The sequence below is a fragment of the Diadema antillarum genome, unplaced genomic scaffold, assembly GCF_040938485.1.
Source record: "Diadema antillarum isolate AM-2024a unplaced genomic scaffold, OU_Dant_1.0 seq00000413_RagTag, whole genome shotgun sequence".
In the NCBI taxonomy this organism is placed as follows: domain Eukaryota; kingdom Metazoa; phylum Echinodermata; class Echinoidea; order Diadematoida; family Diadematidae; genus Diadema; species Diadema antillarum.
Genome location: NW_027271399.1, coordinates 793,974 through 815,330, shown reverse-complemented (window position 1 = coordinate 815,330; position 21,357 = coordinate 793,974). Strand labels below are relative to the sequence as shown.

Below are 21,357 nucleotides of genomic sequence, written 5' to 3'. Positions count from 1 at the left end.
ACCAACAGTTAGAATAATTAAATGTGAATTCTGTCCTGATATCATGTTGCTCATGTATGAAAACAGAAAAATCAGAACTGTAGATCACGGAATATTTTGGGAGGAAAATAGAAACAAAAGAAGCTATGAACTTAAAATTTAGAGAGCAAGAAAAGTTTGGTAATGCTGTGTGGCAGAGATGTTGAGCAGTACTCAATTCCATTTGTAAACAGAAAGTCTGGTGTTTTTGTTGTTGTTGTTGTTGTTGTTGCTTTTTTCATACAGCGCAACGTATAGATCAGGATGGACTTTCTCTTTAAAGCTTGTAGATGATAAATAAATCTTTCACACACACACACACACACACACACACACCAGCACTGCACACTAATACAGGTTCAACGGTCCAGGACCATTAAAGAATCACTGTCGATCAAATAACTTTTATCAGGAATGGACAAGTAAAAAATGGAAAAACTGGGTACCTACTGGTCTGACAGACAGGTCGGACCTGTAGAAAAATGGGCTACGGGGTGCAGCCCTGCACATGTATACAAGAACAAACACACACACAAACACACACACACACACACACACACACACACACACACACACACACACACACACAGAGAGAGAGAGAGACACACACACACAGAGACACACAGAGACACAGACACACACACACAAACACACACACACTCACACACACACACACACGTACACTGATACAAACAAAAGAAGACCATATACTCTGTCAAATCAACGCACCTGTCCAGTTCTTGGTGCTGCCGTCTCATGTAGTGAAATGTCTTGGCCATCAGCAGATTGTCCTCCTCCAAGTTCTCATCTGGGTCCTGGTACTGAAACGGGACCGCATCACCAAATCCTCCATCTGCAACCTCATCAATCTCCCTGAAATGATATCAATGGGGGGAAAAGGGCGGGGGTGTAATGTATGCACCCACTTAATATCTAATGTATCTAATATGTATTTTAAGTCTTTCTGCTTTGGTGTAAAGCACCTTTAGCATTTAATCAGAATGGAAAATGAGGTTATAGACATTTAATGTATTATCATTACCATTATTATCTACTACACCATTTTTTAACACCATTTTCTAGTTTTCAATCCACCTAAAATGAGAGATTACCAGTATAAGTTTTCAGATGATATATTGACATGCAGAAGCACGGGTGTTGGGTAATATGTTAATCTTTGCATTAGATGATTGAAGACAGAAGTGGAAAGGCAGCGGTGTGTGTGGGGGACATTTACTGCCACATTCGGGAGTGTTATGGGAGATCTGCTGCACATCAATTAGAAAATTAAAAGCATGAACAAATTGAAATCCTTGATATCATGGAAATATCAGAAGACAGAATGGTGATCGGCTAAACCTATCAATTCATGGGGAAATTCTGCTTCAGAACTGATCATAATTGTCCTAATTGAACTTGCAACTGTGAATTATGCTGCGCTGGAGAAATGGTCGATTAACTGCATCTGCACAAAATAACAAGGACAAATGGATACTTCCAAATTTGAGAGAGAGAGAAAGAGAAAAAAAAAGAGAGTTTTAATTTTCTGAAATATTTTGTCAAATTTCAGAACTGGTTATAAACTTAGAGATTTAGGGGCTTGTGAATGTGATGATAATTCTGCAAAGTTGGCTCAAAAGAGAGACAATTTTGTATATTACCTAATGAAATACTACATGTAGCCATGATTTATGATCAGAATGGAGAGATTCATACTTCAACATGTGCTTTCTTGGACTTCAGTAGAACTCCAGTGCAGTGCATGATAGTGATTTCAGCTTGTGCATGGCATTGCTGTCAGTGACAGATGCACCTGGCATTTGTCGTGAAATAATCCACGGATTCAGCCAAACCAAACTCTGCCACGGAGCTTGAGAAACTTCCTCTTTTAACTTCCTCTAATTTGTGTGTGTGTATGCTTGCTCCTACCTGGGCAGGTGCACCCAGGCCAACAGGCATCAAAATCTCTCCCAGTCAAACGTTCAACAGTTACCTATAATACCTGGTAACAAATTTATGTAAAATTGTTTATGAAAGAGATACACTTCCTTTTAAGATTCCAAAAGTTTCTTCAGAGTGCACACAAAATGAAAGAGTTACTGTACGAGCTGAAATTTTCGCGGTGGTTTTATTTTCGCCAATTTCGCGAATTGCCTTTGAACTGAAAAAAAAATACCAACGTGCGAATAAGTAAGTTCAGGTAGACCCTCGCAACCGCGAAATTAAGAACACGCGAAAATGCCTTCCAAGTAGCAATTCGCGAAAATATCTGTATGCAAAAATTTCAGCTCGTACAGTACACTTTGTACGGTTTTGTAATAAAGTTAAAGGGCCAAAGAAACTACACTAAATATATTTTCACTCATTGTAAAGAGAGGCATCGTGGGAGAAGTTGGTTTGGCATGCATGATAACTGTGCACACATGATAACTTTAACTTGTTAACATAGCACTTTTCTTCATTTCACAAAAAAGACAAATATATTGAGTAGAATGATATAGACTCTTGCACAAATAGAAATGCAAACATTTCCACTTCTACCATGAGTGAGAAATGAGTGAAGAGTTAGAGTTTAATCTACAATGTAAATCTTAGCTTTTAATCCCTTTGCATCTACTACTGATGATAAGAAGTGTTCTTTGAATTTTGTTCACTTTTGCAACATATTCCAATGCACACAGGAGGATGTACTATAATCTAACTCTAGTGATGCTTTGTATTATGTAATCACTAGCACGACGTTCTGCATGTAACTGTTACTCTGCCACTACCTCAAAGTACCTTCCAATCACCAGGGGGAAAAGAAAATATATATTATTTTCCCCCTGTATCAATTGTTTAGTGGCCATGAATAAAAAGCCTTACAATCTTCTGATAATCTACCAACCGAGTACAATCACTTCATTTGCAATTGAGACCTTGTTGAAGGAGATGTCATGTATTACTTCGGCAAGATTGTTCTTCAACCCTTAGGCAGTAAGTAATTTCTTGCAACATAAACAGTCTATTCTCCAATAAGAAGAAATAATAAATTTCACAATACAACAGGAGATTATAGTGAAGAAGAGAGCAAAACAGGGATGATTATAAAAGACCCAGACAAAGAAACACAAACATTATATACAAGAACACCTAACTCACACACACACACACACATGTATATATACAAACATGAATAAGGGTAGGTAGGATGGCACAAGGACTAAAAGTAAGCGACGCTCAATGTAGTATGAACATTACCTTTAATAAGCAGAGAAAAATCAATCTCTATTGTGTGTTAAAGGCAGGTTACCAACACAAATTTAGTGTTGTGCAACCAGGACACATATTCAAATCAATCTTAAATTTCACTTTATTTTCAATTTTCTTCAACAGAACATAAAAGTAAAGAACTTTGGTATACATTGGTTGATGGCAAGATGAAGATTAGTTGAGGTAATTAACAAATTCACACATGCTATAGTGTTTGCAACTGATTGCTACAGTGTTTCAAACCTGTTTTGAATATTTCACATGCATATTGAATAGTTCAAAATATTCATTATATTACATAATTTGAAAATCTTGAAAAAGAAGTAAAAGCACTCTGCAAGCACTTGCTTCATTTCAATGCTGAAACTATCTGCGAATCGTTCAAAATACAATACCTAAAGAAGAATTGTCCTCTAGTTTCTAACCAAGAGGTCATAACAATGTATTGTAACTACAGCCAATAACAACTAGTAATTCTCATTTCAAAAAATTTCTTCGAGATTTTCGTTGGAAAGTGTTTACATTTTGACTCTCTAATTTGGGCAGGAGAGAAGAGGGGAAGGTTTATCAAAGTCCAAATAAAAGTCAAGATAACAAAACCAAACAAAGCGGGGAAATACACTAAAATGTGTGTCACACCCGACTCAGTCGATGGCGTGCCAAGTTCTCATGCTCAAACGCATCTAAACTAACCCTCGACAAGTCGTCAAATGTCACTATACAATGAAAGCGTCTCTTGCGATTCCATTCCTGTCACAGGTAGCTTGCATTCCATGTGGTAGTTGACTATGAAGCTGTGTTTCCTACTGGATTTGTGGGTAAATTGTGAGTTTCTGTCACTGTTTTTGTGTGGAAAGTCTTGCTTAGAACTACAAAATGTAGCAGTTACTAGTCATTTGAAAGAAAAACAATCATAGATTTGTCATACAATTTATATCAAAGCAAAGCTCAGCATTTTCTCTAAAACTTTGCTCATCACATATCCAGGGTAACAAAAATATATAAAAGTTACATAGATTTGAAAAACAGAATGTTTTCCCAAGGCAAGACTGCATTGAGGCAAGCACTGTCTCAGCATAATGTATCACACAGGGGGTTTACACCATGGCACATAAAGAGTTCAGTGAGATCTACTCCAACATACAGGAAATGGAAGGACTGATTTTGCCACAACACGCATTTCCCATAGCCCCCTGCCCGAGTATATTCGGGACTCGTCCTCAACAGGTTAATGTGATACTGGAATAGTTGGACCAATTCTTACTTCTTTCTGATAAGTTATACTAGCATTAGTTTGGTAGTATTGTGCATAGTTGTTTATCTGCATTGGATTAGAGAGAGAATTATGTGCTCTACAAATTTGAGTAATTTTCCTGTCTATTTTTGCAATTCTTTCTTGTTTTGACTAATGATAAATGTGTAGCAATATAAAGCAATGCATTAACATGTCATATTTTTCATGATTAAAACATATTATCAATTACTAATGCCATGATAATGGCATAATCTAGCCGCTGGATGATAGGTCGTGTCAACCCTTTTGTAGGCTTGGGTATTAATGTGATGGATTTATACGTAATGCATTGGACACTCCCTATATATAAATGTGAAAAAAAAAGAATAGATGTTGAACCTTGAAAAGTCCATTACACTAATTGCAATGTGTTTGTCATCTGTTTGATTTGAGGAGGCTTCCCAGAATACTGGCTACACAAAAAAGAACACTTCAGCCTTGGTTATTTTAACAAACACGTATACAAACACACACATTATCCTGTTTATTTTGCCAGTATGTTTGGAATATACTGACTTGTTTACGGCTATTTCACAAGTGGCCGAATACACAAAATAAGAACCACGGTGACAGAATTAGGAATAAGAAATATCCCTTTTCATGAATTAAAATTTGTCATTTCAAATGCTAGAAAAGATATACAAGCAATTGTGGTAAAGGAAGAACTGTTGGGGGGAATGTGTGCCCACTTGCACAATGTGTGATAATAGAAATATTGCAAAATATACCATAAATCCAGTGAACAAAATACTAACAAACATCCATAATCATTGCACTATCCACTACAACCATAGCAGATCATTATTATTCATTAACAGCAGTATAGTATATTCTAAAAATGGTTTCCCTTGACACGTTTTTGATCTGCAGGTAATTTTTTTTTATGCAAATTTCATTCTGATGACAACAATGGGCAATTATCAAAGAATTTTGTTTTCAAAATTCATATTTGCTGCAGAGTCTTGCACTCTCAAAACCTCAGGATCTCTAAAATGTGTTTTTTTTTTAAGTCTCATTCTAAGTAACAAATTATTTGAAGGCATAAATTAGTTCTATGATAGTTTGGGGTAAAACTTGAGTTTTTGGTAACTTCTTACAACTTTTCTAGAGAGTTGGCAGCTTTGATGGAAGTTTGTTTCATTCTCCCACTGATACTACAGCAAATTAGCAGTATACAGTTAAGGAGTGCTTATAAAAGAATGAACAAAAAAAAAAATTCTAACAAAGAGGCAACTGTAGAATGTAGACTGAAGTCCAAAAGGAAACATTTTGAAAGAGTTAAGAAAGCAATCTTCGAGGTGACACAAGTCAGTAAGTTTCATTTTGTAGAAAGAAGACATTCAAATTACCATAAACCAGTGGTACAAACATGTCAGATTATGGCCAATGTTTGCCAAGCTGTTGATGGTCTTTTGACAGCCTTGTATAACATTATCATCAGCTGATAAAAACAGACGGGTGTTATCACAATTTTGAGGGGTATTGAGTTATTGGTATCACATTGTAGAGCTTGGGTGTCAATTTTATATTATTTTCATTTTCACCAAATATATAAAAAATCAATACCACAAGGGTATAATTTCACTCAATAGTTAGAGCAATGCTTATAAATCTACTCACTTTTGATTAAGTAAACTTTTTGTTTCATGAAAATTGATTGTTTGTTTTTTATCTATACTCAAATCTTAGAATGCAATAGCGCCTTTCTGGCTCTCAGCTGACAATATCAATATATCATCTATCTTCAAATCTATTTTGGAAACAACAATAAAAAAGCCACAAAACTTACCTGTCATCCTGGGAGAATCTCTCTGACACGGATGAAAATTGGAACGATCCCGATGCCCTGGAATGAAGAATAAAATGCCTCATAAAGTCTAACAGAAAATTACATTCATTAACACTTCATGCCATGTGTGTATGCTTGACTCAGATCATAGTGTGTCCAGGCCATATATATGGTCTACTTGGACACTACAGTGCATTTTAAAACAGTTGGTAAACAAGAGAGGGCAGTACATCACAAGTGTTATGTAAAATGCTCATTCATGTTCACCGCACCTGCAGTGCGTGAAACAGCTGTGCATGCAGTCAAGCAATACTATGAGAAATATCATGCAATAAGAGATGTATGTATTATTGTGACAGTCCCACTGATGTAGCATTGACAGGAATTTATTTTGAAACACACACAGCTTACAAAACACGAATCAACAGCAAATGTAATAAGTGCACATACAGTATATTATGCTCGCATTTTGAAAATAAATAAAACATTTTTTGTTTGTTAAAATGTTAAAATGTGACATGTTTATCAAAGTTTAGATCAGCAATTGCAATCTTAAAATTTGTAAAGATGGTGATAATTGACAAAAAAAGGGGAAAAAATCAGCCATGGGACATCTTTTGTTTGGGGAGGGGGTAGGGGAAGGGGTCCATACAAAAAGTGGCAATCCACACTTCTCACAGCAAAACCATATGGTAGTCTGAGATACATACTTAAAATCATACATCTTCTGGTACATTTCTTGAAGCCCTAGATTGCTTGTGAAAGAGAGTGAAGACCTCTGGAGATAACCTAGTAGCTTCATTATTATAGTAGATTTCAGGTGAAAAATGTAGCCATTTTAGCCTTTACCAAGCAACTCATTTCTCACTTCATGCAGTTATCACTTTCAAATGATTATGTGATCATTATATGGACAGAAACAATGTTTTATTAAAGAAGTTAATTTAAACTTCTTGAAATCATTTTGAAGTACAGCAATATCGAGGCAATTCTACACTTTACTAAACCAGTTAGAAAATGATAATGTGCAAATACTGTTGGGATCGATGTAGTGGCATCTGACCAAATCCTTTGACCCACAATTTGATTCACATGCAAAGTTCACTGCAATTGGTCCCGATCCAAAATTTGATCCTACAAAGTTTTTATTTCTGCAGTAGTTTTCTTTCAAGAGAACACTACCTAATTTCACCAATGCTTGTTATACGCTCAGTCTTATGTGGTTACGTCAATCTACACATATCCCGAGCAAAAGATCCATTCAAACAGAAGAATATCAACCTTGACATCAATTTACTCAAATTTCTAAACATTGAAGAAAGTTGGTACATCGTAAGTCTGGGACTGGTGTTTAGAATTACAACACTATGCATGTTTTCCAGGAGAACACATACTACATGTACACGGCATACAGTAGATTTACAGGGGTAATGGCACCATCGGTTTCAAATTGACAAGTGGAGCCAAAGTCTAAGATGTGTTAGCACTCTAACAGGTCTCAACCCATACTTACAATAACTGTATAGAGTTCTATCTCATGAAACAGCACATGCACTGACTGTGTTTACATTGATATGCAATTTTATTGCTGGTTCATATATTTGCCACCATAAATTGATATTACGGCATATCTTTATTCCACATAGCTAACAAATATACTATTACGTGTTTCTGACGTGACCATGACGTACATGTACGAACTTGCTTCTTTCATCCAGAATAAGCAATGTACTATACCATATTTTGGGGAATGAGGAGGTCATCTAATAGACATTTTCGCCAGATGTTGTTTTCATGAATTGACACCGAGGATACCGTAATGCCATAGCACATGGTGTGGCGTTTTTTTCACATGTTGTTGAATTTGCAGTCTTAATGTGATTTGCAAAATTCACGAAATTACACCCTCGAGAAAATATTAGCAACAACGAAATTTTTTCAAATAATTATCAAAGTTGGTTACTTTACCTCACTTTAATACATTTTCATTAAGATTCTAGTCAAGACATTTTGAATATGTCTCCACCTGACAGAATACATCTATTTTTTTTTTCAAAGATTATAGAAAGATAGGTGAGTATGATGCTAACCCATTGAGGACGGGCTGATTTTGCTACAACACGCATTTCCCATAAACACTTGCCCGAGGATACTCGGGACCTGTCCTCAACGGGTTAAAAGGTCTTTTGTCGACTTCAACCATAAAGGGTACAGCTTTAATAGAATAAGTAATGCCATTTTACAGAATACCAATGGCATCCTTCACAGACGCCTATATGTAATGGAATATCAAGATACCCTGAGGCAATATGGTGGTAATTGTCGCATCTCATTCTTTCCAAAATACTCAGAGAATTATTCAGAGAAATGGTGCTCATGAACACAGCTTGTATATGTATCAAAACACAGTTACTGATTAATTGCTGATTTTCTTGTTTCTTACCTTCTCAGCCATGCAAAAATCTCACTCAAGGCTGGATGAGAAGACTACTATAGCTTGTGATGTCACATGAGTACAACGATATAAAGAAAGAATAAAGAAAATTTAACATATTTTCACTTTTCTCGCATAACAAAAGAACACTTGACTTCTCTCTTTCAGAAGGCAGGAAGAATAATATTGCCCTTAACATATGTCAGTAACAAGTCGAAGAAATGTGCACTTTACTCAAAAAGTAAAGTTTTGGGAAATTCTCTTTTTATTTTCTTTATATGGTTGTACGCATATGACATCATACACTGTAGTAGTCTTCTCATCCAGCAGTGACTACGCAGATACTTTAAAAATTCATAAGTTTTGAACAGATTGTCCGATTTTCCCCAAACTTTCACTGATGTGTTCTACTAATATTGCTGCATTCACTCAATCCACATGTATATGAAGGTGGACTTGTCCTTTAACAGTGATTCTCGTAAATACATGCAAATCCATGTAAACAGGGTGTAAGTACCACAGTATGTTCTTCATCAAAATGTACCAAAATAGCCAAACACTCAGGGAAGAACAAAAATAAAATGGATGATTTAAGTTACCAAAATATGAAACACACTGATTTCCAGGGACAATGCACAAAATAATCAAGAATTAAATGCATCTACACATATCATGCACTGACAACAAACTAAAAAAATGGCATCCCACAATTTATTACGAGTTTGAAAAATACTCACGCTCAACAAAACTCAAACATCAGAGACAAGACCATGCGTGCATTACTACCAGAAGCTTGATTATGACTGATCCATGTTCATGGAGGGACTATATACACTCTGAGATTCTGATCTAGAAGACACTTAAACGGCAGGCAAATTTACAACCCAAAATATGGCATGGAAAACAGAGACATATCAAAACCTGGTGGAGTTTGCACTTCAAGTTTCCTAGCAACTCATTGAGGTATGATAGTTTCAGTGTTTGCATTTTGAAAGAGAAAACACGAGAGACATCAGCAAGATGAGATGGTTGGAAAAGAAGTAGGTATTCAAACACACAGTATACAGCTTGGTCACATGACTTAACGCAAAGTGTGGTGGAATAGAAAGCCGGGGTTTAATGTTGACAGAAAGTCTAGCACACAAGAGGCATATAACCCTCTCTCATTTGCATATGTAAATATGCAGAGAGTTTGATGGAGCCCCTGTGCTCTCCTGATTAAATATGCCCACAATGGCCAGTTCATTTTACAACCACCAGTCACTATCCCTGCTGGAAGACTTGAGTAACTTATGTTCTTACTCTATACTTCATTAAATTACATATCTCATACTCTTCTTGTTGCATATCACATGATGTGGACAGAAATTCCTCCCATGAATGAAAAAAATCATTATGGCATACTCTGTACATGTATGTTATTCCACTTAAGTGCATACCTGACATTCAACCTCATGACATGTCGCTTTAATGAAATTAGATTATTAACCCATTGAGGATGAGTCCAGAGTATATTCGGGCAAGTGTCTATGGGAAATGCATGTTGTAGCAAAATCAGTCCATCCTCAACAGGTCAAAGTTGCAATGCTTTGGTGGCAGTTTCAAAGCTTAAAAGCACTTTATTTCATGCTTTCATATCAATATCAATATAATTTCTTTTATGTCTAGAGTTCCTTGAAATTCACCTGGGTATAGAAATCAATAATTGATGCCCATGAGAAAGGTATATGGGCAATTCCGCAGTTAGGTGGACATGACATGGATAAAAGAAATGTGCCTCTTTATCTTACTCTTTAATTTAGGTACCAACTAATGCCATGGATGTTCACCAATCATTAAGGTCTTTCAAATTCAGTAGATTTTATTTTTTGTATTTATTGATTTCGCGAGATCTAAAACCATCATTTAAAATGTACATGTGGGACTGGGGATGCTGAAATTCACTTAAATGCAAATTACAGTGGGTTCCTTTGAAATTTTTTCCTCAAAGTTTTGCTAATGGGTAAAAGATGAATACATTTAAATACTCCAGAAGTCATGTGACATTTTGTCAATTACAAAAGGGTGAAATGACCTGCGGAATTACTCCGGACAAATGTAACGTTACTAACCGTAACGTTACTAACCATGCTTTTGGGGGTCTAGCTAAAAAATAATTGGTCGAACTGCTCAAAAACTTTGTGTGAACATTCGTCATGATGCAATAATTAAAATTAATGCAACACTTTGTTTGAAGTAACTTGAATTTTTGCACACTTTTTGTTACAAGACATTGATTTTTTTGTCATGTCCTTTTTTCGTAACGTTACTAACCTGCCCTTTAAGCTGCCATAGCAATTCTAATATTTCATGGATTGTATTCATTCTTTTCTGTATCATAAACCTGGGAAGGATGAACATGTTTTTGACATAATTTTGACTTGAAATGAATAAATGGTAATTTAGTAGTAAAAACAAATATCTGAATTTGTTCAAATGTAACGTTACTAACCGCGGAATTGCCCATATGATCTAAAATCTAAAATGTTACTTGATTGTAACACATCTATCCTGGTCTTCTATTTCATGTAAAATAAAATTCTATGTTTAAGCTGATTTTCTCAAATACAACAAAATAAAAACAAAATAGAATGAAATAAAATCTTATGCCCAGGGGAAAGAGAGAGAGAAAAAAAAACCAGAATCCCTAACAAAATAAATACTAATACCAACCTGATTACAGGTTTCCTATCTTCACACTTACATCCATCTCTATAAGATATATTGTACTTTAGCTCTTCAGACAGCTTCTTATCAGAGCAACTGAATGTTGTCTGTGATGTAAAAATGAGTATGTAAAAGACACTGAAAAATGTACCTCATGTCTTCTTAAATCTCATCATGGAAAAAAATAGCAGCTCTCCTATATTTTATATGCATTAAAGGCATTATTTACCATTTGCAGATGAAACAAAAAACCAAGCTTGAGTGCTTGATAGTTTTAAAATGTGAGTTAGGGATAGAAACAACCAAAGTAAAAATGTAAGTCAGTACGATTATTGTTAAATGTGCAAAATGTGAACAGTAGTTATTTAACAAAACAAAAAAAAAACTGTTTCCAGAAGAAATCGTCTTCAGTTATAGTTTATTGAGAATTTGAAAGTGAGATTGAGAGTGATGTCTCCATATAGTTGAGGCTTTGTTGCAAGTTTTTTATATGGTAGGATGCTTTGTGATTTGATCACTTACAAACACGTATCAAATGTGATAACTTGAACATTTTTTTTTAAATCACTGCTCTCAATGGTAAATAGGACCTTTAAACCCCAATCAACCACTTCAGTCCCTCACAGTATTCAACTCACTCTGAGCCCATGGCAGCCCAGTTACCATCAAAAGAAAAAAAAAAGTAAAAGCTCCAAATTTTGAGAAAAACAGGAGATGGAGTAACAGAAGTACAAATACAAGAAGCTCCAACCCTGCACCATTTCTGACAGCACCAAGAAAACCCCCACGTCTTATCGCAATGAAAACTCCAGAGATGAAATATCAGGAGTACAAATCTAAAAAGGGGAAAAAAAAAGCTCAAACCCTCCATTGTCATGGCAACGTCAATAGAACCCTGGAGTCCGATAGCAGTGATGCGCTGTCACATGCTTTGGTATCGTCACACATCACATAGAAGCCAACTTCCAGAGTGCACCAGACGGCAATATTTCTTTCTGCCCTGTTGCGAGCACTCACTGAAGACAGAGACTGGGGATTCATGGCCACAAGAGGGGGCAGTGACACTTTTAAGAAGCAGTTAACTTTCAATGCCTTGCCTAAAGAAAATACAAAACAATACTCAACGGTATTGCAGTTGATTATCTTCTTGCAGACACACATATGCTATTTATACAAAAGGAAAAAAAATGAATTGCAAACAAATTAAATGTCTAAAATTGCATGCTGTGTGTCATATCTGTATAAACAAACTTGATCCACTCTAGTCCTGAATTACATTATTTGTGAGGATATCTAATTTCTTTCTTTCTTATTTTTTTTTCTGCTCAGAGGTTTTCATAGGAAGTCTGTGGTTTCATCATTCACAGTCTGCATGTGTTTTCTGAGTCCATACCAAAAGGAAGTCCCTCTGAATTGAGCAGACATACAATGCAGTACATAGCTTCAAAATGACTCACATTTTGTATAGGACTTACCAAGGCCAACCAAAGTTAACTAGTTCTAGTCAAGCTGATATTTTGATCTTCATGAATTTTCCACTGTCTATTCAATTATTGTTGACACCACAAGATCTCAATGGGGCTCAGGATGGTCCATTCAGTATACAGGTATGAGACATTCTGGGCAATCTTCCAGAATAGAAGGCACATGACTTGGCATATCCAAACTTGCCTACATCAAATACACAGTACATGAAATCTTTTATTGAAAGTGGGGTAGGTATGGTAACATCTCTCCTTGTATTATACCATCATACTAATAAAATGACGCTACAGATCACGTGGGGGTTGTGATTTGCCAAGGGGTGTTCACCAATGAATAGCAAACAGCCCCAATATCACCAGAAATAATTCTCATACAAATATTCCACACCCACAACACCAAAGCAATTTCCTTCCTAACTAATTTCTGACATATATCAAGAAAATGATCAACAAAATTAGGAAGATTTCTGAAGCACATACATGTCAAAGCCAGTAATTCCTGTTTCTGTCTCAAACTGAAATGTAACTCTGATCATACTAACATCTAGCTAATCTAAACACATAACTTTTGGTTACATTTTACCCAATGCATTACCAAAAAAATGTATATCTTAGATTTGTTCATCTATATCATTTTTTTATCAATATAAGTGTTTAAACTATATGTTAGGAGAATGCATCCAAAGAAGAGATTCAGTTCATAACATACACAGTGAAACCATGCAGCAACAGCTGATAATAAAGTGCAAATTTTTTATCAGACAATACATTCTAAAGGAGGGCAATTCAAGTTCACTGATTCGTTGCCAGGGGTCATATGATTGTGAATTATGGTTTTCATGGCACTGCAACAGCTGCTCTTATCACCCCATGTCTTTCCCACTGGCAGGGATATCCCTGTGCTGTGATGCGAATGCACTGTACACACCACACCTCCATTCCAATTTGTAGATGAAAAGAACAAGGGAAAGTGACCAGCGGACGGAACCAATTCCCACACAGACACACATGCATGCCCTTGGCAAGTCTGAGCGCACTGTTCAGGAATGGAAACACTCTAAACTGGCTGAACGTGACCAAAGCGTCACAGCTTCTACACTCGAGTCAATGAATGCATGTAGGTCGTATATAGTCCCACGCAACACTCTGTGATTCCTGTGTCCCATATGGTTAAATGCACCACTTCACACATTCTCTCAGTGCTTATTACTGGTTTCTGTTTCTTCTATTTTTCTCTGACAGGATGGTAGCACATGTGAGTCAGCTTAAATCTCCTAATTCTGATGAAGTAATTTGCAGGTTTACTGTTCACAGTTTCAATCAAAGACAAATGTCTCGAAAAGCAGCATTATCAAGCTAGATATCTTTTAATAACGGAAAACGTTTGGGCAAAGGAGAAAAATATTCATATCTTGTATGTGTGAGTAGCTCAAAAAAGATCCCTAAGCATCTGTCAGGTGATTTCCGTCATGAGACTGAAACCATACGCTAGCCATGAAATAAAGATTTTTTTTTTTTCATTACCACATTAAAAGGGGAATTCCAAACAATTTTCATATTTTCACATCATGTAGTAACTACAAATCAATAGTGCCAAATATAGATTTGTGGAGTTTATTGTGGTTCTTGAGCAGAGAAACCAATATCTGAAAAACCAAAAATATATCACACTGAACAAGGATGACATAGGAGACTCACATATTCCAGCAATGTAGCAATGTAATTCTATTACATTACACTTACAATACCACTTGCTTAACAACTTCACCTGTGTAGTATTCATGCATGCTTTCTTCTCTTGTTCTGCTTTTATAAGCACCCAATCCTGCATTGTAATGGTGAAGTTCCTATGCCATCATCCATGTTCAATGTGATTTGTTATGAATTTTGAAATTATTCTTATTCCATATCCCAATCACTATAAATTCTGTAACTCTGTACCCAGTGACACCAATTTATAGATGTTTCAATGCAAAAGTCTGAAAATCATACAGAGTTCTTCTTTAACATTACTTCATGCATACTTAGCACAATTCTCCTTCAATCACCTTCATATCTAGTAATAGAGTACCAACTGATGTGTGATATTATATTACTAAATTATTACCAGTAATTGGTAGGGACACTGGCTCTAAACAACCTCACCTGACCTGAATATTTGTGAACGCTATTGTTGCTAACCATCCTCGCACCTGGTTCCAACCCAAGCTATAACAAAAGAATGGGACATCATCACTTTGGTACTCTATACAGGTCATAACTGCTTATGATACATCAGAAACACAGCCAACAGGGGTGGATCCAGGAATCCACAAAGATGGGGCACAAAAATATTTCTGATGCCACTTCCTGGTTTAAATTAAATAGCTGACAAACAAACAAAAAAACCCCAAGAAACAAAAACAAAAAAACAAAACAAAACAAATAAAAAAACTGGTGCACCCTCCACCACTCCCCCCCCCCCCCCCCCCTCTTCCCGGATCCACCACTGGCAACCAATCAAGTATCGGTATGGTTCAGATCACCTGACTATATGTTAATGAGCTCAATATTTTTCAAAGGGTGCTGTTGGAGAGGGGGCCATTTATCATGTTTGTCATGCAAAGGAAGAGAATCAATGAATTTGTGATGCAAGAAATGAACAAGGAGAAACACTGGAATATACTCAAAGACAACCTTTATAAACTCAACAACAGGATGTGGTTAATATGACTTTTATACATTACAGGATCAGGACACGATAAATGCACTAACCTACAGTATATGATGTTATTTTGTAGTTGCTAACAAAATCCAATTACATAACGTCATAAGTTCATAAATGCAAATTGTATGTGTATCTATCTATATCATGCATCTGCAAAATATATTCATCACATTTACAGATTCTAAAGCTAGTACAATATTACATGAGGTTATTTGAACAGCCATTAAAAGGTAACAATCGTAATTTCCTTTCTACGGTCTAAGGCATATTCCAACAAAACTGCAAAATAAAATAAAGGTTATTTCCTGCTACCACAATGAAGACTTAAACATAATTCTTTGGTATGTCTTCTGCTTGGTTGGGTTGTGGTAAGTTTTGTTTGTTTTTTTCTCCCTGAGTCATTCAGACATAATTGTTAATGGTCTTATTTATACATCTATCACTTTTCATTCAAAAATTCATTTGACAACCACTGTTGAGGTTTTCAAATCTTTTATTTGATGTTTCTTAAACAAAGTCAACAAATAAGACACTGGATGAACTTTTATTCTTTGTTGTTGTTGTTGTTGTTGTTGTTGTTGTTGTTGTTGTTGTTGTTGTTGTTGTTGTTGTTTAATTTGAATCAGATTTAAAAAGTAAAGCTATTCATCATTAGATAAAACAATACATCAACATTGGCTACTCCTTTCCAATCTGTACAGGACATGTGGAAGGAAATCCAACTTTCTAAAAGTCATACTTTCATGCAAAGGGCTTTAAAGTTAATGGTATACTGTTCAAACTGATACAATCACAAACAAACAAACACATACACACCATTGTCACTCAATTTAATTGCTTGCATATTGCTTGCATATTTCAGATAAAAACACTGGAGGGATTATTGTATCCAAAGAACGATGAATTTCACAAGCTACTGAACTTTGTTTTTTAACACGTATACCCACTGCCGTTTATAAGGTCAATTCTGTGGTTTATTCATGAACTCTAACAATAATCGTGATCAGATTGTGATATTCTACATGTGAAAGTTAAGGTTTGGCAGTTATTCTTTCTTTCTTTTTCTTTTCTTTTCTTTTTTTGCTATTCTTAGTCAAAATCCAAAAAAAACTTGTAGTACTTTCATCTAGGCATCCTGTCTCTCTACTCTGTGTCTCATTGTCATTTACCCTAAATTTTCATCATTGTCCTGGGCAATGTTTTGCTGTATTAATATTGTTTGATTTTGTAGTGTTATACACCTTTCAATACTTTCATTTGCTGTTTGATTAAAGTCAATACAGTGATAATGTATTCACTTTAAAAAAAAATACTGAAAGCTGGAAATTGGCAAATTATATGGACATAAGATGCATTGCACATGATACTAAAGTCCAACAGGAAATTGGAGCCTTTAGGCTTTTTGTGTGTTTGGTGGCAAAAGGTCACATATAATCCTTGATTCTCCATTACCATGAGCAATTTTCTATCTATATTCCAAATTATGCTTGCGTTATCAAGCCTGCTACATTGAAGGTCATATGCGTGCACATGCATTTAAGCAGTGTGTTGATATGAAGCAGTGAGATGTTGAAACAACTGCACCAAGGATCCATAATATCACTAAATTAAACCTCCCATTATCTCCCAATTTAGACACTTAGATTCCTAGGGGCAATACTAATTTCTTGACTAAAAGCAAATAATGCAATAAACAAGCATGCTTTGTTAAATAAGTATACGTATAAATAACTCAACTCAGGGAGAAACCACAGACAGCAAAAACATTAGTAATTGAAGCCCTGAAGATGAGAATGGCCTAAGTTGAAATTTGGCTGTCATTTCTGGTGAATGTTTGTGAAGTAATGCAAATATTCTGTGAAAATCATTCAGATAACTGCTTTACATTTCAATCTGTACGCACAACACTACTTGAATAATTAGAAATATTAGGATGTTATTGTTGGTGTTTTTTAAGTTTCTCAGAATTCTCTCTGATGGACTTAGGTCTTTCTTACATTCAGGTATTCAATTGTATCGAAACATGCCATTACGGTTTATATGCTTGTGCACATTGCGTGTTGATGATTGCTTTTCTATATCATCCATCATTCTCCTTCATTCCGGCAGGTTTTGCTGTTTAATTGTTTGATTTGGCATCACTTTTCTGCTGTGTGAAACCAGCATTTTCATTTATGGTGCTTTTGAAAACATGACAGGGAACATAATGATATGATTTTGTTCAAAAGAATAGAAAGGGACATGAACAGAGAATGGGTTGCTAAAATATGTCTGACTACATCCAGACTATTGGCCACATTTGTACAACAATGACATATATGAATACAAATGTACCTGTGATAATGTAAATAAACAACTTTATAATCAACAAAAAAATATACAATTCAATCTGTACATCCTCATATATGCAAAACACACATTGTTATTCAATACCAATCAGCATTCAACTTCACACGGTTAGAGCTCACAAAGTGTCTAGGAAACACAACAAGGGCCTTAACTGATAGGCTCTTTGTACATCTTTGTATTTAAACAATAAAAAAACATATGACACAAACTCTAGATGAACTGTGCAAAATATAGATGACCATAGTGATAACAACAAAATTAAATGGGGCAAATCAGAACATACATTCATTTTCCCATGCTTAACTACAAGGCAGTATGAGGTTAAATCTTGCATTATAATCTGAAAATAAATAAGGTCTTCTAATGGAATAAGGTGGCTATAGTGCATCATATAGGGGAATAAAATAGGCCACAAGTCTAGAAGGTATGATCACATTGATTTGTTACAGCTTTTTATATTGACCACATACGGTTTCTAATTCTATAAGGCTGCCTGGTTACATTTATTCCAGATCTTTCTTTTTTTTCTAGATAGAAAGGAAACTTTGTACAATGCTTACATCTGTACAGAACACATCCACTCACAATTATATCATTAATGTAAGGAGACTCACAATATATTTAAACAAGCACAGAACACTATTTTAGATAAGTAGAGGTATATTTTACTAAAAAACTACAGAGTACACGTGAGATAAAATTGTGCAAACTTGTATAAGATTAAGTGTGCAATTCAAGCAAACCAAGGGGAACCTCTAATCCAACGACACAGAAGAGTTAAGTAATTTCACATCAGATCAAGACAAGATTTATTAGAACACAACAACAGCAGTCATTCACATTGCAAGACAAAAAGGAAATCTGATCGCAACAGGGTGGAGGAAATAGTTTGCGGAACGAAAAGAAACAGAACCCACGTCACGTCACGTCACGTCACGTCACTCTTTGAAGGGAAAAGCGCTAGGGCTTGTACTCACAATTTATGATCCACTAGCAGCATGATAGCCAATGTGTTGTTGACAAGGGAAGCCGCTACATGCTGGCTGTAGTTTGGATCTCGTTCGTCCTCAAGGACACCACTTCCACCTGTTAGTGCGTCCTTGTCACCAACAACGTCAGAGTCCCTGCCAACGTCCGATCCAGGGAGCCCGTCAGAGGGGGGACAGGGATCCAGCAGCAACTGGTCCGGGATGGGCGGCAGGGACACCTTGGTCGCCTCCAGCAGAGTGGGTCCTAAAAAGCTCTTTGTGTCATCCTGGTTCAGAGAGCAAGATTCCTGTTTCATGTCAGGACTAGGGCTTTCTTCATTGGGACTGGCAGGGTTGTTGTTATTGTTGTTGTTCTCTTCATTTGACTCTTGGCATGTTTCAGAGCCTACGACTGCATCTCCGCTAGTGTCTGCACTGGTTAATTCTGTCACACCAGAAAGTTCTGATTCTGTGCACTTGTTCATGGGATGGCACAAGAGATTGGTGTCTATGTCATCCAAGCTACACAAATAGGATGACGCGTGCCCCTCTTTTGCCCCCAGGCCAATGGTGTCATAACTGATGGCTGCCTCGTGTTTGTTTAATGATCTGAATTCATTATTCATGGTTTGGGCAGAGAGTGTAGATGTCAGCCCGTAGTTCACCAGCTGAGCCTCCTCTCTGCCGTCACCATCACCACCACTACCACCACTGCTGGACAGACCTGTCAGCAACTCCACATTGAGGGCAGCATAGCCTTTATCCATCACCTGGTCATTAAGTGCTGAGGGACTATCGTGTGTTGGCAGAACTTTGTGGGATGACGTATCTGGTGAATGTTTGGAGAACTTTAACTCCTCTGCATCTGACATGGCATGACTGTCAGTCTCAGTGTATTCCTCCTGACTGCTCTGGTGAAAGAGTTTTTGTGAGGCCAAAATACCTTCCTCATGAACCCAGTTTATTGGCACATCTGTCTCAAGTTCACTGACCTCTTTCTCAATCTCATCCACATCAATTTCTATTTCTGGGGCATAATTTTGGCTGTCCTCTAGGCCACAAAGTTCAGGAGAAGAGGATGCCGTCGAAAACTGGGATGGCATCAGGGGCGATGTGTCAGACGATGATGAAGAGGAAGACACATAGCGTTTCCTGGAATACCTGGTGTAGGACTGATCATGTGGGTAGCTTTCACGCTTCTTGAAGACCGCTGACAACTGCGTTTGCAGTTTTTTTAGCTTTCCCTGACTAGGAGGTTCTGGCATAGACATAATTCTGGTCTGTCTTGTATGGCGATTTCCATTTGTCTTCCACATTTCCAGATCTTTACTACAAACCTCGTACTGAGCTGCCATCTGTGAAGAATTCCTTGCCTCCGTTGTGTCCAATTCGGGATCAGACTTTATGGGTCTGAAGGCTCCTGCCGGGGTACGGTCACCACCATCCTGAGAACCAATCGAAGTCATTGTGCTGGACTTTGGTATGGTCAAAGTTAGTGGCTTGGCTTTTACAGGCTTGTCCTGCTTTTTTAATTTGTTCAGAGTATCTTCCATGCTGTCAACATATGTCTTGCCCCTTTTGAATCTACTTGGAGCCAGAGATGTCCACATTCTTCTCTTTTGCCCCATGTTTGTCACTAACGTTAATTTGTCAATCTGACAGAAATACTGATGAGTCCAATATTCATCTGCTTTCACGGGATCATACATATAAAATCCGGTCTGGATATCACAAAATGCTGGAAAGTCTATAGAGTCACAGCCTTTTTCACAGAAGCGCTGGCAATCACCATTGAGATCGAACAGAATGTCGCTGATCATGATGCTCAAACCACGAGACAAATGCCTTTTCATCGCGCCCAAGTTCTGAGGTAGCATTTCTGGCATGCACACTCGCGGTTCATCCTCACGGAAGGGATCGTACACGTGAACAGAGTCTGATGAAGTGTTTCTGTGCCAGACAGTGCTTGATTGAGCCTGGGGGCACACGGATTGCAGGCTGTCAGTTTCATCACCCTCTGGGTATTGCCGTGAGTAAGGCTCTTCTCTCCCAAGACTCATGCAGTCTGAGGGCTCTCTCTCCGTGGCGTTTTCACCCATACTTCTTGCCGATCTTCCAAAACTAGTCTCATATTCCAGACTTTACCTTGACAGCTTTTTTTCAAAAGATGAAATGCCGTCCCCGCTTCACACTTCTCTCACTGTGGCATGATCAAAGATAAGTGATACAAAACCTAAGAGTGAATTACTTGCCTAGGGTTGGCAACGTCACACACAGAATGCCAGCTCATTAAATGCTAAGCTTGCTGAGAAAGCAAATATATTCGCTTCAAAGCATAATCCCCAAAATTCTCCCT

General features: G+C 36.9%; 1 protein-coding gene across 1 annotated transcript in view; it reads right to left on the bottom strand.

Moving 5' to 3' along the window:
* The window catches only part of LOC139732305 (uncharacterized), a 159,818-nt gene that overhangs the window by 85,893 nt on the left and 52,568 nt on the right, over positions 1-21,357 (bottom strand). The window contains exons 3-4 of the mRNA XM_071643175.1: positions 6,354-6,410; positions 748-891 (exon numbers count right to left, since the gene is read on the bottom strand). Of these exons, the coding sequence (XP_071499276.1) occupies positions 748-891; positions 6,354-6,410 (201 nt within the window). The remainder of the gene's footprint in view (positions 1-747; positions 892-6,353; positions 6,411-21,357) is intronic.